Source organism: Bombina bombina, chromosome 1 (assembly GCF_027579735.1).
Source record: "Bombina bombina isolate aBomBom1 chromosome 1, aBomBom1.pri, whole genome shotgun sequence".
NCBI classification, from domain to species: Eukaryota; Metazoa; Chordata; class Amphibia; order Anura; family Bombinatoridae; genus Bombina; species Bombina bombina.
Window position 1 is genome coordinate 584,000,417 of NC_069499.1, and position 23,875 is coordinate 584,024,291.

A 23,875-nucleotide genomic window follows, 5' to 3' on the forward strand; every position below is an offset into this window, starting at 1 on the left:
TTATAAATAATGTTTTTATTAAGGTTTAAACAATACAAAAAGTAGAAAGAACCAAGTATGCACAATACAATACAAATATCCACCAACAAGTTAGAAGTTAAACATCTCTAAGTAAGGATATATATTATGTCATATTGTCACACCCTCCATAATAATATAGGCTTCTGTAAAGCCTCAAGCTACCCACATACCTAATGTAGGAGGTTACAAAATGTGTGCAGAATTAGGAAAATATATAAGGTGCAAACTAATAAAACCTCTTAATTTGCCCTCCAAGGTATTATAGGCCCCTCCTGGGCCTCACGCTGCCCAGGTACACAATATGAGGGATTAAAAAAAACAAACAAACAACAAAGAATGATCGGTATTCTGGCCTCCTAACCATATAGAGGCTTCTCTTGAGCCTTACACAGCTGTGTGCAAAACATAGGAGGGTTATATAACTACAACAGCTAATGTGAAGGAAAGGGCAGAGACTACGTAACTCTGCCTAAGTTTGTGTAGGGTTTTAGTCACCTCTAACCGCAAGATTTCCATATAAGGGGGGGGGGGGGGTACGTATATGAAAGTCACTGCAGATGCTGTCGCAGCAGACAATACTTCTAAGTTATATTGGCCATATTTGGACCTCTGGGCTATAAAAACTGCTTCAGTACCATATAGCATGTGGTTAGGGATACAGAAGTTGCACAATAAGCTGAACTTAATCTTTCACCTCCTTAAACAAACTAAAGCCACTTTCAGCTTTCCTTGTTTGTTTTTATTTTTTTGTTTTTTTTATAAACATAACAGTGATAGGAGGTTTTGTGACAATATATGAACCCTTTTTAAACCATCTGAGAATATGTAATTATATGCAGTATGAAATCCATTATGTACAACATATCCCTATAACAAGTAACACATCTGCAGTGCTTTTAAATTATCAAATAACCTTAAAAGTGTGAGGGGGAGGGGGGGGTGAAAGCTTTTATGCAGTTTCTCTTGTGGTCGTGAAAACCTGTGAACATGCAGGGGAAAACAGCATATAATGTCATTATTACAACAATATAGAGCCAGGTATTAAGAACAGGTGAACCCCTGCACAATATTCCAAGGAGGTAAAAGTACATAACATACTAAGTACAAGTTAAGACATATAAGCGCAAGAAGCACCTTCTGTGAAACAAACTATTATTCAGACCTACAACTATCTGATAGCTACCATTGCTTTCTATTATTATTTCAACAATATAGATATACTGTATAGGGCACATGTTAAATAAGCTTTGATGAATCTTTCGCCTCCTTAGGCAAAGTAAGGCCACCCTTAAATTCTATAAATGACACCCTTAAATTCTATAAAAGCAAGGATGTCCCAAGAATATAGTCCCTATTCGGAGGCTAGGTAAGGTTCCCAAAGTTACCCAATTCCAACCTGGACTTTCATGCTCACACCTGTACTGGCATCCCCATAGCTTCTCGCTCCCCGAGGAGAGACCGGTATTATCTCTGCCCCAGACACAGAGCAGGATATGTAGATCACAGATTCAACGCTGTTGGCCAGTTCTAGGAATAAAGCAGGATTCAGAAGTCCATCCAGTAGTGCGTCCGCCTTGAGTCTCAAGCCTTGTGTGAAGTCTAGTGTCCCGTGCTGATCCAACAGATCTATGCCAAGCAGCCTCCCAGCCAGGCTCTGGTGTGTCGCAGAAGCGGTTCCATCATAGAGCGCTAACCCGCCGCCACGCTCCAGCAGGCTGGCCGCATCCCCCCAGGCGGGGACAGCAGGTTCAGAAGAGGTGGCCTGAGGACAGAAAAAATCCATACTGTAAGGCTGCACGGTCGGCAATAGCTTGGGCTGCAGCAGCTCTGAAGTATCAGCATTTTCCTCCCTTGATAATCCAGGTACAGCTCTTTCTGTAGTCGCAGTCTCCACAAGAGATTGGAGCCGGTCTAGTCTAGCAACAAGTTTGAGCTGCTGTTCTCTCAAGAGGTCTCGAAGAATTATATAGACTTCCTCCATTGCGTATAGTCAGAATGAAATGCAGCTTATTCCTCCCAGAACTGTGCCACAGAAAGCATCCAAAGATAATTGCTGGGGGATTAGTGTGGAGGCTGAGGCCTCAGAGTAATCCCCAGAATATTTGGGCTAATACTGTGGTCCGTTGGGTAATTGTGGCCAGATTCTGTGCAATTATTCAGTCCAGAGGAGACCCTGTGAAGCCGCTCTGTGCAACCTTCCAAGATGGCGCCCGCTCCCTTCTCCTCAGAGTTACAATCGCTGCCAGTTTCTATATGCGCCCCTCAAAGGCATCCACCAAAGGATCCTCCAGGGTTTTTATTACAGTTTTATGCTGAATTAAGGCCAAATTAGTCTCACTATTTACGGAGCTGCAAAAACACATGTCTTCTCTTGTAGCTGGCTAGCTCCGCCCCCCCAATACCGCAAATTTTTAACCTTGTTCTTGTATACTCTGTGCTATGAATAGACATTGTTAAACAAAAAACAAAAAAATCTCAATCAAAATGTCTGTATGAATAAGCTAAAGTTAATAAGCAGAGTCAACATCTGCAATTGATGGTCCGTGGATGAAGCCAACTGACTGATTAACAGGCTCAACCAGCTTATCCAAATGATGATATAGATCCAAGTTGTGTAACATCTTTCATAAGGAGAGCCTAGAAGGGATCCATGATCAAAACTGTAGTCTTAAACATATCTTCCCTAAAGGGGCAAAGAACTGAAATAAGAAAACAGTTTTTTTCCTCCCCTGTGTATCTCTCTTATGGTTTGTAAGTCTCTTAGATATGTATGTGAATTGAGCATATGATTATAGGCTGTTAAATAAGTCCTGTATTTATTGTAATGTTATTTCCAATATCTTATTTCTAATGTCTTGTTAATTGCCACATTTTTAGAAACAAGATAAAAATATAACCTGTGCGCCTTCTCCAAACATATAGTATGTGAAATGAGAGGTCTCTGGGACGTTATAGACAAAAGCTTGGAAGCTTCCTTCCTAGTTCAGGTCTAACGGAATGCATTTCCCAGCAGCTATTAGGGTATATTAAAGGGACAGTAAATTTAAAAGTAGTTTCTGCCATTATTTCCACCTTACTACCTGTCCCCTTGATCCCATCCCCTCACAACTGCTGCCCTCCCTCTTTCCTACTCTTACTTCAATCCTCACACATATTTTTTATCTCTCCCTCAGCACTGGTATATTTTTCCCCCTTTTTTTAAAAATCCCTAACATCATTACCCCATCCATGCATGCCCGATGTCTTGGGGTCACACTTGACTCAAATATCTTTCACTTCCCACATGCAGTCTTTGGCCAATTCTTTCCACCTTATAAACATCTCCAAAATTCGCCACTTCCTCACACTAGACACAACTAAGACTTGAATCCACTCTTTCATCATTTCCCTCATTGACTATAGCAATTCTATCCTCTCTGACCTCCCTAGATGCAGTTGATCTGCCTTACAATCAATAATAAATGCCTCTGCAAGGCTGATTTTCTGTACACGTCACTACTCATCTGCTGCACCTTTCTGCCAGTCCCTTCACTAACCTCCAGTTAAAACACAAAATCTTGACACTAACTTTTAAAGCTCTCAATAACACTGCTCCACCCTATGGGGCCGATTTATGAAGCAGTCAATGCTGCTTATTCTGTGCGAGCCTTCTGGCTCACCGGAAATGTAAGTTAAGAAGCAGGGGTCTTAAGACCACTGCTCCTCAACTCGTCTGCCACAGCAATGATTGACACCCCTGCTAGCGGCCGATTTGCCCACGAAGGTGCTTGGGCAATGATAAATGCCGACAGCATATGCTGTCGGCATTTAGCGATGTCAGATGGACAAGATCCACTAAAGCGGATCATGTGCATCCGACATTAAATAAATTGGCCCCTATATCTCTAACGTCATCTCCAGATACTGTCCCTCCCATCCCCTTCACTGTGCTCATGATCTCTTTCTCTCCTCCTCTCTTATTATGCTCATGATCTCTTTCTCTCCTCCTCTCTTGTTACCTCCTCAAATTTCCATCTACAAGACGTCTCCAGACTGGCCCCTATTTTGTGGAACTCTCTTTTATGCTCCACATGACTCTCCTATAGTTTTCAAACTTTCAAGCACTCATTAAAGACTCTACTGTTCAGGGATGCAGATAATATACACTAACATTTTCTTATCTTAGTTCCTCTCCTCCTTTAGTTATCCCCTTGAACCCATTTAGCATGTAAGCCTATGAGCCTAGCTGCTTTGTAGATCACCTTCATTAGCTGCTTTGTAGATCACCTTCATGAGAGCTGATTTTCAACAGTGAAACTCTTGGCAGGGCCATCTATCCCTTTGTCTCCCATAATTGTTACCTTGAATATTAGACCCATGTTTTACACTGTGGAATCTGTTGGCGCTCTACAAATAACTGATAATAATAATAATAATTCTAATGCATTAGAACATGGTCCTGTTGCACTATTGCTTACCTAAAACTGTGCTTTAACCCATTGAAACATTTGGAGAAACCCAAAGCCCAATAATAAAGTAAAACATAAACCCGATCTGACGAAGGCATTAGGTGACGCTATACCATCCACACATGGGTACCCCTAGGCCTATGGACAGACAATGCATGAATTGCCTCGACTACCGCAACTCCATCCTCTCTGGTCTCCCTAGCTGCGGCCTAGCTCCTTTACAATTAATAATGAATTCCTCTGCCAGGCTCATCTTCCATACACATCGCTCTTCATCTGCTGCAACAGTCTGCCAATCCCTTCACTGGCTTCCTCTTGCCTCCAGGATTAAACAGAAAATTCTGATTCTGACATACAAAGCCCTCAACTGCGCTGCTCCCACTTATATCTCAGTTCTTGTATCTCAGATCTTATCTCCCTCCCGTCAACTTTGCCCTGCTCACAACCTCCTCCTCTCCTCCTCTCTTGTTATCTCCTCACATTCCCTTCTACAGGATTTCTCCAGACTAGCTCCTATCTGGTGGAACGCTGCCTCATTCCACAAGATTTTCCCCTAGTTTTGAAAGCTTTAAGCGTTCCCTAAAGACTCAACTGTTCAGGGATGCATTCAACCTACACTAACCATTCCTAACCCCAGTTCCTCTCCTCACTTGCTATCCCCTTGAATCCCCTAGCATGTAAGCCTATGAGTCCAGCTGTTTACAGAGCCCTCTACCTATATTATCCCTATAAATGTTACCTTGTATACCAAGCCTATTTTTATAGCTCTGCGGAATCTGTTGGTGCTCTACAAATAACTGATAATAATAATAATATTGCATTTATATAATAGCCATAGAAAGATGCCACTGTAATTAGAACAATTAAAAATGTTAGTATCACATCATTATTACAATTTATAATTTACACCTATTAAAAATACTTTTAATATTCTAGTAATCCAACTAAGGATTCTACATTATGTGAAGCAAATATAATTCATATATAACAGTCACAGAATTTAACCTACACCAGTATTTAAACATGGTTACAACCGCTCTAATGTGCTTATTTTATCCTTTTCTGTTAGGTTAATTAGAGATTGATAAAAATAAGCTTCTGTATTGATCAATCAATCAATTTGTGTAATGTAGACTATTATTAATAATGCTCACCTTACTGTTTTTTTTTTTTTTAGAGATGGAGCAATGTATAGAGCATTCAGTGCTTCCTAGTGAGGATGGGAAGGTCCCTGTTCATAAACTTATGTTACTGGGGAGCAGCAATGTTGGGAAGTCCAGTATAACCCTCAGATTTGTGAGAGATGAATTCAGAGACTGTGTTCCCACCACAGGATGTGAGTTACCTCTATATGGGAAATTGTGTAGTTTCACTTTTTGTTATGTAAATGTAGGTTATTTTTTTATTTATTACATGAAAGAAGCCACATGTCTTATTCACATGATGCAAATTAAAGCGACAGCTGGGTACAACTACAGTAACATAGTTACTAGTCATCATGGTATTGTTTTCCCTCTTGTACCTGAAACTTTCTTTAAAGCCATTCTTGTATTTTAACTCATTACAGAATCCAATTGATAAAGCTCTGTATTATATACTGGGCGTCGACATCTTGTAGCTTGTGTATTGTTGCATCCTGTGATAGGAGCAGTGAACTTTTCCAAATCTGTCATGTTACCAGATTGTAACAGCTGTACCTGTTACAGGCCTAGCTAGCTGGTCAATACCAGAGTAAAGTGTCCCATACATATAACTTAACTTAATAACTTAAAGGGACAGTCTAGTCAAAATTAAACTTTCATGGTTCAGATAGGGGTTGTAAACAACTTTCCATCTTACTTTTATCATCAAATTGGCTTTGTTCTCTTGATATTCTTAGTTAAAAACTTAACCTAGGTAGGTTCACATGCTAATTTCTAAGCCCTTGAAGGCCACCTCTTATCTCAATGCATTTAACAGTTTTTCACAGCTAGAGGTTGTTAGTTCATGTGTGCCATATAGATAACAGTGTGCTCACTCCCGTGGAGTTACTTATGAGAGGGCACCAATTGGTTAAAATGCAAGTCTGTCAAAATAACTTAAATAAGGAGGCAATCTGCAGAAGCTTAGGTGGAAGGTAATTACAGAGGTAAAACGTATATTAATATAACCATGTTGGTTATGTAAAACTGGGGAATGGTTAATAAAGGGATTATCTATCTTTTTAAACAATAAAAATTCTGGAGTAGACTGTCCCTTTAATAAGAGTGGAGGGAAAAGACCATGAACTGGTCGCATTTATTTATAATTTAAATTGAAACAACAAACTGGCTTAACTTGGATGATGACAAGTGAGTTCCTAAGTGTCTTCAACACAACAAGAGGTCAATGGCCAGGGGGCAAAAGTGAAGACCACTCTGTTCAAGACAGAGGCAATGAAGTTATTGGGAGTTACAACTACCCAAAAACAAAGGAGGGACACCTCGTTAACTTCCTGAGGCATTTTGCTCCCCCTTTGCCGCCTGGCCCCAACTCCATCCCAACCTTTCTGTTGCGATGACACAGTCCATCACCTCCCGCCGCAGTTACCTGCCGTTTATAACGGTTAACATTATAAGTGGAGATAAAAAGAAGGGCCATGGACCTATAGAGAATAGCTAGAGTAACTCTAATTTTGCCATGGTGAGTCTGAGCAACAAAAAAGGAAGCCAAAATGGTCACGCCGGGAGGGAAAGGCTTGCTGCTGTCCCACATAATGAAGAGGCCTGAAGCCTGGTGCAGAGCCTTTTTATAAGGTAGGTTGACTCTCTCACAAGACAGCAACAATGTTACTGTCTTGTACCTAACTCCTTCCCTCTCCCACAGGCCTAAACTCTTAAGTCGCTCCTAGCCTATTTGGCTCTCTGCTCTCATTCACTTCAGTTTAGCTCACATAATAGAGAGCAGAAGTGTTACATTTTGCACAGTTTAAATGTTACATAATAAATATAAGATCCAAGATGAAGGCAACAATGTGAAGATGCAGAGTTTCACTAACTGATACTTGTAAGGAGTTAAATTAAGAGAAGGATTTTGCTGACAGCTGCAGGCACAGGAGGAAAAACAATAACATTTGGCTAAATTACAAGTTTTGAAGTATGGTGTGATATGGCTATACCGCTGAAAAATTGGCCATTGCGCGTGAAATGGCAGGTCTCCCATATTACAAGTTGCGGCGGTATAGCTATACCGCAAGCGGTTTAGCCTGTGACGCAACGATCCATTCTGCACTCAAAAAATGACGTTTGAGTGTGGGATTTTCCATAGTGCCGTATTACAAGTTGTTCTGGCAGACTATAACGCTAGCGTTATAGCTTATACCGTTGCGATCCATTCCATGATCTGAGACCAGTAGTTATGGATTTTGCAAAACAAAAATGTTTCACAAAACTCATAACTAAAATGTTACAAAGTACACTAACACCCATAAACTACCTATTAACCCCTAAACCGCCACCCTCCCGCATCGCAAATACTATAGTAAACTTATTAACCCCTAAACCGCCACCCACCCACATCGCCAACACTAAATAAATCTAGTAACCCTTAAACCGCCGGCCCCCACATCGCCAACACTATAATAAAACTATTAACCCCTAAACCGCCGGTCCCCCACATCCCTACTAATAAACGAAACCTATTAACCCCTAAACCGTTGGCCCCCCACATCGCAACACACTAAATTAAACTATTAACCCCTAAACCTAACACCCCCTAACTTTAAATTAAACTTACAATATAACTATCTTTAAATAAATAAAAACTTACCTGTGAAATTAAATAAAAGTAAGTTTAAACTATGGGGCATATTTATCAAGCTCCGTATGGAGCTTGAGGCCACTTGTTTCCAGGCTCGCCGGAAACAGAAGTTATGAAGCAGCAGTCTAAAAATAAAAAAGCCCCACAAAATAAAAAAGAACCCTAACCTAACAATAAATGATCAATAGCCCTTAAAAGGTCTTTGTAGGGCATTGCCCTAAGTTAAACAGCTCTTTTACTGCCCATCCCTAAACTTAAAAAAAAAAACACCCCAAAAAAACTAAACAAAAAACTAACATTAACCCTAGAAAATCTACTCACGGTTCCCGAACTCTGGACATCCATCTTCATCCAGGCGGCGAGAAGTCTTCATTCAGGCGGCGACATCTTAATCCATCGCGGGAGCATCTTCTTTCTTTATCCCGGTGGCGCGGAGCTGTGGAGGCGCAGAGCTGTGGAGTCGCGGAGCATCTTTGCCAGCTGTGCTGACATCCAGTGTTGAGGATCCTCTTCATGCGATCACCGAAATACACTGATGCTTGAATGCAAGGTACCCGTTTAAATATGGTGTAGCTCTCATCCTATTGGCTGATTTGAAAATGTCAACCAGTAGGAATGCAAGGTACCCCATTTTTAAATGGGTACCTTGCATTCAAGCTTCAGTGTACAGCAGTGACCGTATGAAAAGGATCCTCCACGCTGGATATCCGCGCAGCCAGCAAATATGCTCCGCGCCTCCACAGCTCTGTGTCATCGGGATGAAGATAGAAGATGCTGCCGCGATAGATCAAGATGTCGCCACCTTGATAAAGACTTATCGCCGCCTTGATGAAGATGAATGCCCGGACTTCAGGAACCGTTAGTAGATTTCCTGGGGTTGTGTTAGTTTTTTGTTTGTTTTTTTGGGGGTGTTTTTTTTTTAAGATTAGCGATGGGCAGTAAAAGATCTGAATAACCATACAAATGCCCCTTTAATGGGTAGCTTAGATTTTTTTTTAGACTTAGGTTTTTTATTTTGGGGGGTTGGTTGGTTGGGGGGTTTTACTGTTGGGGGGACTTTGTAATTTTTTGTTGGCAATGCCCTACAAAAGGCCCGTTTAAGTTTATTGTTAAGGTAGGGGGTGTTTTTATTTTGAGGGGGGCTTTTTTATTTTTATAGGGTTATTAGATTAGGTGTAATTTTTATTATTTTGGATAATTTGGTCTATTATTTTTGTAATCTTAGATTTTTTTTATTTTTCGTAATATTAGTGTTTATTATTTTTTGTAATGTTAGGTTTTTCTATTTTTTTCGCAATGGTAGGATTATTTAATATTGTAATGTTAGTTTGTTTATTTTTGTGTTTATTTTATTTATTTAAAATAGTAATGTTAGTTTAATTTATAGTTTACATTTATGGGTTGTTTATTTTACAGGTAAGTTTTTATTTATTTAAAGATAGTTATATTGTAAGTTTAATTTAAAATTAGGGGGGTGTTAGGTTTAGGGGTTAATAGTTTAATTTAGTGTGTTGCGATGTGGGGGGCCAGCGGTTTAGGGGTTAATAGGTTTAGTTTATTAGTACCAATGTGGGGTGCAGGCGGTTTAGGGGTTAAAAGGTTTAGTTTATTAATATTGATGTGGGGGATGGCGGTTTAGGGGTTAATAGGTTTAGTTTATTAGTACCAATGTGGGGGGGGGGCAGCGGTTTAGGGCTTAATAGGTTTAGTTTATTAATATTGATGTGGGGAACGGCGGTTTAGGGGTTAATAGGTTTAGTTTATTAGTTTCAATGTGGGGGGGGCAGCGGTTTAGGGGTTAATAGGTTTAGTTTATTAATATTGATGTGGGGGACGGCGGTTTAGGGGTTAATAGGTTTAGTTTATTAGTACCAATGTGGGGGGCTAGCAGTTTAGGGGTTAATCATTTTATTTAGTATCGGCTATGTCGGAACAGCGGATTAGGGGTGTTTAGACTAGGGTATTATGTTAGGGTTTAAACGTAGCTTTCTTTTCCCCATAGACATCAATGGGGTTGCGTTACGGCGATCTCCATTCTGCGATCGCAGGTGTTAGTTTTTTTCTAACAGTTTCTCCCCATTGATGTCTATGGGGGAAAGTGTGCATGGGCATGAAAACTCAGCCCTTGGCTTTTGTGCGGTATGGAGCTTATTGCATTAACGCACAGCACAAGGAGGTTTTTCAGTAACTTGTAATGGTAGCGCTATGGAAAGTGCGATAAAGCTCATTTTTTTGCGTTCTTTACGCACAACTTGTTATCTAGGTGTTTGTGAGTTGTAACCTGCTACTTTAATTGTACTCAGCAGTTTATTGTCCTTTTAAATGTATCTACCAGATAATAAAATGCTATTGCTATAGCTATTGCTAGTTTGTGATAGTTTGATTTAAATGGTCTGAACTCAACAGATAATTTAAATAACTTTCCCACTCTATTAAAGCTCTTCTTTCTCACCAATAATAATCAATGTAAAAAGGTGGCAATTAAAAAAATATTGTTATGCATTGCACTGCAAGTATAGCTGATTACTAATATATTGCACTCACATTTAGTGGGGAACCCCTTTTGGTGCAAATAGAGTAGGCTGGGATCAAACAGTCACCCAGCAGACTGACCTCCAGTGTTTGAACAGCAATCTGTAAGTGATGTATAGACAAAAAATGCCAATGTGGCCTAGTACTGTATGATTCAACAAAGGATGGTCTAAAAGATAAGGTTGGACTCACATGTGGTAAAGCACCCCTCTTGGTGCAGGTGTAGCAGGCTAGGATCAAAACAGCCACCCAGCAGACTGGCCTCCGGTGTATCAGGAAACTTCAAAGGCTCAGGATATAAGTCCCAAAATGGTGTACATCAATATAGATGCCAATATAAGTAAAAGTATGGCAGCAAGTGGTAAGTATACAAACTTACTTTATTAAAAAATATATAAAAACATGCAACGTGTTTCTCAACCAAAATGTGGCTGTTTCATAATGCTGACAGCGTATGCTGTCAGCATTTATCGATGTGCAGCGGACATGATATTCTACATCGTATCATGTCCACTCACACATTAATAAATAAGCCCCTTGGAATTTTTTTGATGTATCAGCTTTACAACAGATTTTTCGACCAATTAAGAATACCATCTATATGTTGGAAGCTAATCTCAGGGGGAAGTGGTGTACCTTGGAGGAATGACTGGTCTCTGTAGGGAGATTTTTTATTTTGATATATATTGGATTTAGTTTTGTGATGCCTAAAATCTTTTATGGAAGGAGAATAGATTTAGGTGGCACTAATGGTATTGTTATCACTTAATATTACTTGTATTTTCTTCTTTTTTTTGTTTTGTTTATTGTTCAACATATATAGACTTGTTTCTCCCTTATAAAAGAAAAATGCCATTAGAGAACTGCTCTCAGGAATAATATAGATGGAATTTTTACACTGTGCTTATAACTTATTGGTGTATGTTAATCACTTCAATCTCATGACGCAATACATTTTTCTATTTCATGCATTTTCCACTGGATTTTTCCTGTTTCTTAATGAAAAATGGCAAACCTTTTTACATTTCATGAATAATTATGTGCAAAACATGCACAGTTTTATTTGAAACGTGTAACCAGGTGCTCCTGCCCCTGATGTTAATTCTGATATTACCCCTAAACCAGTCCCTTCTATCTCTTTATCACAGGTGACTTCTTTTCCAAGAGAATATGTCTCTATGGTAAAAATTTAGACTTTGAGATCTGGGACACAGCTGGACAGGAGATATATCACAGTGTGTGCCACTTATACTATAGAGGGACCAGTGCTGCTATGCTGGTTTATGACACCACTCACCAGGTAAGGAAACCAAAATATATGAGACCTGTATTGATCATATATTCATTGCCAGTAAAAAGTATAATTTTTTGCACCATTGAGTGCAAAATATGTATATATGAAGGTGAGACATTTTAATAAGAATAAGCATATATTTTACAAAATGAACTGTGCTTAAATTTATACTAAACAATTATGAGTGGTACTGTAAGTAAATTCTCTACTTTGAATTGACACTGTTCCACAATCCTTTCAGAGTGTCTTTACTACCAAAAGGTAAGACATCATTTTAAATGTTCTCTCACCTACATTCAATGGTTCTACTGGCCTAAAAACCTCAAAACCGTTACTTAAATTCCAATTTTAGAACCAGCATTATCAAGTGCAAACCCCATGGGTGGTCGGAGGGGGGTAGGAGGGTAAATGCCTCCTTTATGTTTAACCACTTGATTAACTCTTTTGATGCAATAAGCCACCATTTTTAAAAGGAGGTGCAGCTCATGAGTACAACAAGCAACTCTCTCCTGCTGTACATTACCACTGACGCTGCTATGTACAGGGCAATTTTTTTTTTGCTGCATCCCCTGATAAAATTCCTGCGCATGCCTAGCCAGACCTCCATAAAGCGGTTACAAAATAATTGTATATAGACATACAACGAAATAGTGTGCTGAACCCTGAATTTAGGATATCACCACCTTAACAAAAAAAAAAGAAGGTGAATTAATATTAAACTTTCATATTCCCATACATATCAATATTTATTGAGTTACCATCATGCAAACATACACACAAGATTACATTAAAAACACACAACCAAAGCTAGACTATGCTGCCAATAATATGTGCCAGTAAGATTATCATATGCAGGTAGGGGTACAGAGTTAATAAATGTCACAGTGATTTGCAGAAATCAAAATATACGAGGCTCCTACAATCGGGGAGCTGGAAGACTTAACTTAAAATCAGAGTATTAAAAATATGTTGTGACAAAAAAACATAATTTATGTAAAAACTTACCTGTTAAATTCATTTCTTTCATATTAGCAAGAGTCCATGAGCTAGTGACGTATGGGATATACATTCCTACCAGGAGGGGCAAAGTTTCCCAAACCTCAAAATGCCTATAAATACACCCCTCACCACACCCACAATTCAGTTTAACGAATAGCCAAGAAGTGGGGTGATAAAAAAGTGCGAAAGCATATAAAATAAGGAATTGGAATAATTGTGCTTTATACAAAATCATAACCACCACAAAAAAAGGGCGGGCCTCATGGACTCTTGCTAATATGAAAGAAATGAATTTATCAGGTAAGTTCTTACATAAATTATGTTTTCTTTCATGTAATTAGCAAGAGTCCATGAGCTAGTGACGTATGGGATAATGATTACCCAAGATGTGGATCTTTCCACACAAGAGTCACTAGAGAGGGAGGGATAAAATAAAGACAGCCAATTCCTGCTGAAAATAATCCACACCCAAAATAAAGTTTAATGAAAAACATAAGCAGAAGATTCAAACTGAAACCACTGCCTGAAGTACTTTTCTACCAAAAACTGCTTCAGAAGAAGAAAATACATCAAAATGGTAGAATTTAGTAAAAGTATGCAAAGAGGACCAAGTTGCTGCTTTGCAAATCTGATCAACCGAAGCTTCATTCCTAAACGCCCAGGAAGTAGAAACTGACCTAGTAGAATGAGCTGTAATCCTCTGAGGCGGAGTTTTACCCGACTCAACATAGGCAAGATGAATTAAAGATTTCAACCAAGATGCCAAAGAAATGGCAGAAGCTTTCTGGCCTTTTCTAGAACCGGAAAAGATAACAAATAGACTAGAAGTCTTTCGGAAAGATTTAGTAGCTTCAACATAATATTTCAAAGCTCTAACAACATCCAAAGAATGCAACGATTTCTCCTTAGAATTCTTAGGATTAGGACATAATGAAGGAACCACAATTTCTCTACTAATGTTGTTGGAATTCACAACTTTAGGTAAAAATTCAAAAGAAGTTCGCAACACCGCCTTATCCTGATGAAAAATCAGAAAAGGAGACTCACAAGAAAGAGCAGATAATTCAGAAACTCTTCTGGCAGAAGAGATGGCCAAAAGGAACAAAACTTTCCAAGAAAGTAATTTAACCCCTTAATGACCACAGCACTTTTCCATTTTCTGTCCATTTGGGACCAAGGCTATTTTTACATTTTTGCAGTGTTTGTGTTTAGCTGTAATTTTCCTCTTACTCTTTTACTGTACCCACACATATTATATACCGTTTTTCTCGCCATTAAATGGACTTTCTAAAGATACCATTATTTTCATCATATCTTATCATTTACTATAAAAGAAAATATAAAATATGAGGAAAAAATGGAAAAAAACACACTTTTTCTAACTTTGTCCCCCAAAATCTGTTACACATCTACAACCACCAAAAAACACCCATGCTAAATAATTTCTAAATTTTGTCCAGAGTTTAGAAATACCCAATGTTTACACGTTCTTTGCTTTTTTTTGCAAGTTATAGGGCAATAAATATAAGTAGCACTTTGCTATTTCCAAACCACTTTTTTTCAAAATGAGCGCTAGTTACATTGGAACCCTGATATCTGTCAGGAATACCTGAATATCCCTTGACATGTATATATTTTTTTTTAGAAGACATCCCAAAGTATTGATCTAGGCCCATTTTGGTATATTTCATGCCACCATTTCACCACCAAATGCGATCAAATAAAAAAAATTGTTCACTTTTTCACAATTTTTTTCACAAACTTTAGGATTCTCACTGAAATTATTTACAAACAGCTTGTGCAATTATGGCATAAATGGTTGTAAATTTTTCTCTGGAATCCCCTTTGTTCAGAAATAGCAGACATATATGGCTTTGACGTTGCTTTTTGGTAATTAGAAGGCCGCTAAATGCCACTGCGCACCATGCGTGTATTATGCACAGCAGGGAAGGGGTTAATAAGGGAGCATGTAGGGAGCTTTTTGGGGTAATTTTAGCTTTAGTGTAGTGTAGTAGACAACCCAAAGTATTGATCTACGCCCATTTTGGTATATTTCATGCCACCATTTCACCGCCAAATGCGATCAAATAAAGAAAAACTTTAAATTTTTCAAAATTTTAGATTTCTCACTGAAATCATTTACAAACATTTTGTGCAATTATGGCACAAATGGTTGTAAATGCTTCTCTGGGGTCTCCTTTGTTCAAAAATAGCAGACATATATGGATTTGGTGTTGCTTTTTGGTAATTAGAAGGCCGCTAAATGCCACTGCGCACAACACGTGAATTATGCCCAGCAATGAAGGGGTTAATTAGGTAGCTTGTATGGAGTTTGCAGGGTTAATTTTAGCTTTAGTGTAGAGATCAGCTTCCCACCTGACACATCAGACCCCCTGATCCCTCCCAAAGAGCTCTCTTTCCTCCCCCACCCCAAAAATTGTCCCCGCCATCTTAAGTACTGGCAGAAAGTCTGCCAGTACTAAAATAAAAGGTATCCTTTTTTTTATATATAGCATATTTACATATGCTGCTGTGTAAGATTCCCCCCTTAGCCCCCAACCTCCCTGATCCCCCCCAATACAGCTCTCTAACCCTCCCCCTCTGCCTTATTGGGGGCCATCTTGGGTACTGGCAGCTGTCTGCCAGTACCCAGTTTGCATGTAAAAATGTCTATTTTTTTTTTATTTTTGTTTTTTCTGCAGTGTAGCTTCTCCCCCCCCCAAGACTAATCCCCCACCCCCTCCCAGATCCCTTAGATTACTTTATTCAGGGATTTTATCCCTCCTTTCTCCCCATAATAAAAAAACCCTTTCTGTAGTGTAAGTGGTTCCCACCCGCTCCCTCCCCGTGCACGCGCCCGCCCACCACCCCCCGTGCACGCGCGCGCGCCCGTGCGCGCCCCCGGCGATACCGCCCCCGATCCCGCCCCCCTCTTTTACCAAGAAGCCATCGATGGCCGCCCACCCACCTCCCACTTCAGCTCCCACCCACCAACGAATGCGGCCATCGATGTCCGGTGCAGAGAGGGCCACAGAGTGGCTCTCTCTGCACCGGAGGGGTAAAAAATGTTATTGCAGGATGCCTCAATATCGAGGCATCCTGCAATAACCGGAAAACAGCTGGAAGTGATCAGGGTCGCTTCCAGCTGCTTTCCACACTGAGGACGTGCAGGGTACGTTCTCAGGCGTTAACTGCCTTTTTTCTGAGGACGTACCCTGCACGTCCTCAGTCGTTAAGGGGTTAATGTCCAATGAATGCATAGGTTCAAACGGAGGAGCTTGAAGAGCTCCCAGAACCAAATTCAAACTCCAAGGAGGAGAAATTGACTTAATGACAGGCTTTATACGAACCAAAGCTTGTACAAAACAATGAATATCAGGAAGAATAGCAATCTTTCTGTGAAAAAGAACAGAAAGAGCAGAGATTTGTCCTTTCAAGGAACTTGCGGACAAACCCTTATCTAAACCATCCTGAAGAAACTGTAATATTCTCGGTATTCTAAAAGAATGCCAAGAAAAATGATGAGAAAGACACCAAGAAATATAAGTCTTCCAGACTCTATAATATATCTCTCTAGATACAGATTTACGAGCCTGTAACATAGTATTAATCACAGAGTCAGAGAAACCTCTTTGACCAAGAATCAAGCGTTCAATCTCCATACCTTTAAATTTAAGGATTTCAGATCCTGATGGAAAAAAGGACCTTGAGACAGAAGGTCTGGTCTTAACGTAAGAGTCCACGGTTGGCAAGAGGCCATCCGGACAAGATCCGCATACCAAAACCTGTGAGGCCATGCCGGAGCTACCAGCAGAACAAACGAGCATTCCTTCAGAATCTTGGAGATTACTCTCGGAAGAAGAACTAGAGGCTGAAAGATATAGGCAGGATGATACTTCCAAGGAAGTGATAATGCATCCACTGCCTCCGCCTGAGGATCCCGGGATCTGGACAGATACCTGGGAAGTTTCTTGTTTAGATGAGACGCCATCAGATCTATTTCTGGAAGTTCCCACATTTGAACAATCTGAAGAAATACCTCTGGGTGAAGAGACCATTCGCCCGGATGCAACGTTTGGCGACTGAGATAATCCGCTTCCCAATTGTCTATACCTGGGATATGAACCGCAGAGATTAGACAGGAGCTGGATTCCGCCCAAACCAAAATTCGAGATACTTCTTTCATAGCCAGAGGACTGTGAGTCCCTCCTTGATGATTGATGTATGCCACAGATGTGACATTGTCTGTCTGAAAACAAATGAACGATTCTCTCTTCAGAAGAGGCCAAAACTGAAGAGCTCTGAAAATTGCACGGAGTTCCAAAATATTGATCGGTAATCTCACCTCCTGAGATTCCCAAACTCTTTGTGCCGTCAGAGATCCCCACACAGCTCCCCAACCTGTGAGACTTGCATCTGTTGAAATTACAGTCCAGGTCGGAAGCACAAAAGAAGCCCCCTGAATTAAACGATGGTGATCTGTCCACCACGTTAGAGAGTGTCGAACAATCGGTTTTAAAGATATTAATTGAGATATCTTTGTGTAATCCTTGCACCATTGATTCAGCATACAGAGCTGAAGAGGTCGCATGTGAAAACGAGCAAAGGGGATCGCGTCCGATGCAGCAGTCATAAGACCTAGAATTTCCATGCATAAGGCTACCGAAGGGAATGATTGTGACTGAAGGTTTCGACAAGCTGCAATCAATTTTAGACGTCTCTTGTCTGTTAAAGACAGAGTCATGGACACTGAATCTATCTGGAAACCCAGAAAGGTTACCCTTGTCTGAGGAATCAAAGAACTTTTTGGTAAATTGATCCTCCAACCATGATCTTGAAGAAACAACACAAGTCGATTCGTATGAGATTCTGCTAAATGTAAAGACTGAGCAAGTACCAAGATATCGTCCAAATAAGGAAAAACCACAATACCCTGTTCTCTGATTACAGACAGAAGGGCACCGAGAACCTTTGAAAAAATTCTTGGAGCTGTAGCTAGGCCAAACGGTAGAGCCACAAACTGGTAATGCTTGTCCAGAAAAGAGAATCTCAGGAACTGATAATGATCTGGATGAATCGGAATATGCAGATATGCATCCTGTAAATCTATTGTGGACATATAATTCCCTTGCTGAACAAAAGGCAAGATAGTCCTTACAGTTACCATCTTGAACGTTGGTATCCTTACATAACGATTCAATATTTTTAGATCCAGAACTGGTCTGAAGGAATTCTCCTTCTTTGGTACAATGAAGAGATTTGAATAAAACCCCATCCCCTGTTCCGGAACTGGAACTGGCATAATTACTCCAGCCAACTCTAGATCTGAAACACAATTCAGAAATGCTTGAGCTTTCACTGGATTTACTGGGACACGGGAAAGAAAAAATCTCTTTGCAGGAGGTCTCATCTTGAAACCAATTCTGTACCCTTCTGAAACAATGTTCTGAATCCAAAGATTGTGAACAGAATTGATCCAAATTTCTTTGAAAAAACGTAACCTGCCCCCTACCAGCTGAGCTGGAATGAGGGCCGCACCTTCATGTGGACTTAGAAGCAGGCTTTGCCTTTCTAGCAGGCTTGGATTTATTCCAGACTGGAGATGGTTTCCAAACTGAAACTGCTCCTGAGGATGAAGGATCAGGCTTTTGTTCTTTGTTGAAACGAAAGGAACGAAAACGATTATTAGCCCTGTTTTTACCTTTAGATTTTTTATCCTGTGGTAAAAAAGTTCCTTTCCCACCAGTAACAGTTGAGATAATAGAATCCAACTGAGAACCAAATAATTTGTTACCCTGGAAAGAAATGGAAAGTAGAGTTGATTTAGAAGCCATATCAGCATTCCAAGTCTTAAGCTATAAAGCTCTTCTAGCTAAAATAGCTAGAGACATAAACCTGACATCAACTCTGATAATATCAAAAATGGCATCACAGATAAAATTATTAGCATGCTGAAGAAGAATAATAATATCATGAGAATCATGATTTGTTACTTGTTGCGCTAAAGTTTCCAACCAAAAAGTTGAAGCTGCAGCAACATCAGCCAATGATATAGCAGGTCTAAGAAGATTACCTGAACACAGATAAGCTTTTCTTAGAAAGGATTCAATTTTCCTATCTAAAGGATCTTTAAACGAAGTACCATCTGACGTAGGAATGGTAGTACGTTTAGCAAGGGTAGAAATAGCCCCATCAACTTTAGGGATTTTGTCCCAAAATTCTAACCTGTCAGACGGTACAGGATATAATTGCTTAAAACGTTTAGAAGGAGTAAATGAATTACCCAATTTATCCCATTCTTTGGAAATTACTGCAGAAATAGCATTAGGAACAGGAAAAACTTCTGGAATAACCACAGGAGATTTAAATACCTTATCTAAACGTTTAGAATTAGTATCAAGAGGACCAGAATCCTCTATTTCTAAAGCAATTAATACTTCTTTAAGTAAAGAACGAATAAATTCCATTTTAAATAAATATGAAGATTTATCAGCATCAATCTCTGAAACAGAATCCTCTGAACCAGAAGAGTCATCAGAATCAGAATGATGATGTTCATTTAAAAATTCATCTGTAGGGAGAGAAGTTTTACGTTTACTAGAAGGAGAAATAACAGACATAGCCTTCTTGATGGATTCAGAAACAAAATCTCTTATGTTATCAGGAACATTCTGCACCTTAGATGTTGAAGGAACTGCAACAGACAATGGTACTTTACTAAAGGAAATATTATCTGCATTAACAAGTTTGTCATGACAATTAATACAAACAACAGCCGGAGGAATAGCTACCAAGAGTTTACAGCAGATACACTTAGCTTTGGTAGATCCAGCACTAGACAGCGATTTTCCTGTAGTATCTTCTAACTCAGATGCAACGTGAGACATCTTGCAATATGTAAGAGAAAAAACAACATATAAAGCAAAATTGATCAAATTCCTTAAATGACAGTTTCAGGAATGGGAAAAAATGCCAAAGAACAAGCTTCTAGCAACCAGAAGCAATGAAAAATGAGACTTAAATAATGTGGAGACAAAAGCGACGCCCATATTTTTTAGCGCCAAATAAGACGCCCACATTATTTGGCGCCTAAATGCTTTTGGCGCCAAAAATGACGCCACATCCGGAACGCCGACATTTTTGGCGCAAAATAACGTCAAAAAATGACGCAACTTCCAGCGATACGTATGACGCCGGAAACGGAAAAGAATTTTTGCGCCAAAAAAGTCCGCGCCAAGAATGACGCAATAAAATGAAGCATTTTCAGCCCCCGCGAGCCTAACAGCCCACAGGGAAAAAATAGTCAAATTTTTGAAGGTAAGAAAAAATGAATAATTTAAATGCATAATCCCAAATATGAAACTGACTGTCTGAAAATAAGGAAAGTTGAACATTCTGAGTCAAGGCAAATAAATGTTTGAATACATATATTTAGAACTTTATAAACAAAGTGCCCAACCATAGCTTAGAGTGTCACAGAAAATAAGATTTACTTACCCCAGGACACTCATCTACATGTTTGTAGAAAGCCAAACCAGTACTGAAACAAGAATCAGCAGAGGTAATGGTATATATAAGAGTATATCGTCGATCTGAAAAGGGAGGTAAGAGATGAATCTCTACGACCGATAACAGAGAACCTATGAAATAGACCCCGTAGAAGGAGATCACTGTATTCAAATAGGCAATACTCTCCTCACATCCCTCTGACATTCACTGCACGCTGAGAGGAAAACCGGGCTCCAACTTGCTGCGGAGCGCATATCAACGTAGAATCTAGCACAAACTTACTTCACCACCTCCATCGGAGGCAAAGTTTGTAAAACTGAATTGTGGGTGTGGTGAGGGGTGTATTTATAGGCATTTTGAGGTTTGGGAAACTTTGCCCCTCCTGGTAGGAATGTATATCCCATACGTCACTAGCTCATGGACTCTTGCTAATTACATGAAAGAAATATAAATTAAAAAGTGAAAAAATAAGGAAAGAATATTATTAATGAAAAGATGAGATTATGATAATCAAATATTAAAGCAGTGAAGTGATCGTAAGTAAATTTAAATAAAATGTGTGATTACATATAAGTGGGTATAATGATATAAATTTAAATTAGTAATATTCAGTGAAAGTTAATATCGCATGGACAAAAATAATGATATAAATTGGCATGTTCAAATTATAAATAAACAAAAAATTATTAATATCATTCAGACCATTTGGTTTGACTGAATCTAAAAGATAGATCCATTTGCATTCCATTTTTAAGAATAATTTTCCAAGTTGCCCTAAATATGCCTTTTGGATTATTCTGAATTTGAATGATTTAGTATAGCTAATATGATTTAATTGAAAGTATTTGGCAAAAGAGGTTATGGTTTTCTCTTTGGACTCATCTTTATCTGCATTTTTAATATTATTCATGTGTTCCAGAATTCGAAGTCTGACCTATCTGGTTGTCATGCAAACATATAGTTTTTGGCACGAACAGTATAAGGCATATATTACTCCAGATGTTCTGCATGAGAAATGAGCTTTTAAAAGATGTTTTTTCCAATCTTATCCATACCATAATGTGTTTCGTTTTTAGAACATGTATGCTTGCTGAACATGTTCCACATAAGTACATGCCAGGATTGCTATCTTGCTGTCTAGGCTGATGCACATAATGGCTAGTCACTAATTTGTCTTTGAGACTTGAGGATTGATGGTAGCCTATAAAGACTTTTTCGCCAATTATGGGTAAGAGGGTTGGATCACTTTGTAGTATCCTCCAATTATTATTGATAATTTTGATTATCTGGTCAATTTGTGGGATGTAGGTGGTTATTAGCCTAGGGCATTTCTCTCTGTCTACCTTTTTCTTGGGTTGTAACAGTGTTTCTCTATTATTACTCAGAGCCTTGTGTTTGGCTCTCTTAATTGCCCTTTTACTATAACCTCTTGCAAGTAATCTCTGTCTTAGGTTACTGCTTTCCTTTTCCTGTAGATAAATGTCTTTATTTGTGTAGTTTCTTCTTAATCATAAGAATTCACCATAGGGAATCGCTTTCAGAGTGCTATGTGGATGTGCACTAGTATTATGTAGTCAGGTATTCTTGGCTTTGTCGTTGTGATAGATGGTAGTGTTTAGAGAACCTTCAGTGTTTTTATATATGGTTAAATCTACAAAGCAAATTTTCTGTTGGTCAGCTATATAGGACAATTTGATGATCATGTTCTTGTCATTTTGATTTAAATTTTCTATAAATTGTTCCAGTTTATCCAAGGTTCCATCTCAAATAAACAGCAGGTCATCAATGTAGCTGACCCATAAAGGTATATGGTTAGTGAATGTTCCCATTCCATCAGTAAATATATCAAATAGATCCCAGTGACCTAGAAACAGGTTAGCATATGTGGGCGCACAAGCAGTGCCCATTGTTGTGCTCTGAATCTGCAGATAGTACCGATCTTTAAAAGTAAAAAAGTTGTGTGTCAACACAAATCTCAGTAATTTAATTATGAAGTTGTTACGGGCTTCGGGGCCTATTTATTATGTGTCTGTCCGACATGATCCGATCATTGGATCATGTTCGACAGACATCGCTGAATGCAGAGAGCAATACGCTCTCCGCATTCAGCATTGCACCAGCAGCTCTTGCTGGTGCAACGCCACCCCCTGCAGATTCACGGCCAATCGGCCGCTAGCAGGGTTTGTCAATCAACCCGATTGTATTTGATCGGATTGAATTGCGGCAATGTCTGTCCGCCTCGTCAGAGCAGGCGGACAGGTTATGGAGCAGCGGTCTTTAGACCGCTGTCTTATAACTGTTGTTTCTGGCGAGCCTGAAGGCTCACCAGAAACACGGGCCCTCAAGCTCCATACGGAGCTTGATAAATGGGCCCCTTCATCGCCATTGTTGTTTGTAGATAGAAAATACTGAATGGCATGTATCCCATCTGTATGTTTTATATTTGTATATAATGACTCCACATCGACCGTCACTAACCACATATTTTCTGTAAGGTTTAGATTTTCCAGGTTTAGATTTTCCATAGTGTCCCGAACATACAAGGGCAGTTTGGTTAGATACTCTCTAAATCTTAGATCAATGTATCTACTGGTAGTCTCTGTCAAATTATTATTGCTGGATAGAATTGATCTACCAGGAGGCTCTTTGTAGTTTTTATGAATCTTTGGTAGAAAATATATGGTAGCAATTTTAGGATTAGTTCTCAATTTCATTCAGAGCTCTCCTTTTTGCATAGATAAATTAGTTTTATTCACAGGTAATTTGTCAATTTGTGCAGTCATTTTACAGAAAACTTGTACTTCAGATGATGTGGATATGGATGGGACATATGTAGATTTCGGTTTTATTTTTGATCTCTATATTTGGTCTACATCCGTACTTGTATCAACATCAGTGTCAGTATTTTCATTACCTAGTTCTTGTAATATGTTTAGTGCTGCTTGGTCATCTTCAGTTAGTTTTATTTATGGGTCACTGGAGTATATTTGTTTCAACAGCAATTTCCTGGAAAAAAGTTGTATGTCTTTAATAAGGTCAAACTTATTGGAGGACAAAAAGGTAAGCCTCTAGATAATACTGATTCATGTTTTTTCCTCAATCTATGAGATGTTAGGTTAATAATTCTCAATTGTTCATCCTGATTTTTGAGAAGGGGCTTAATTCCCTCCTCCTGGTGGATTATCTGGTTGGCCCCTGATACTTTTGTTTGTGATCTCTCGGTGTGTGTGTACTCTGCTTGTTTATATTCGTTCCATAAAGTGGTATGTAGAAGAGTTTTCCCAGTGTCAATCTT

At 39.2% G+C, this 23,875-nt stretch overlaps 1 protein-coding gene across 2 annotated transcripts in view; it reads left to right on the forward strand.

The window, feature by feature from the left end:
• RAB17 (RAB17, member RAS oncogene family) overlaps positions 1–23,875 on the forward strand; it is a 269,538-nt gene that overhangs the window by 140,910 nt on the left and 104,753 nt on the right. For both annotated transcript variants that reach the window (XM_053698850.1, XM_053698851.1), the window contains exons 2-3: positions 5,647–5,805; positions 11,927–12,078. In XM_053698850.1, coding sequence (XP_053554825.1) covers positions 5,649–5,805; positions 11,927–12,078 — 309 coding nt within the window. In that variant the 5' untranslated portion in view covers positions 5,647–5,648. The remainder of the gene's footprint in view (positions 1–5,646; positions 5,806–11,926; positions 12,079–23,875) is intronic.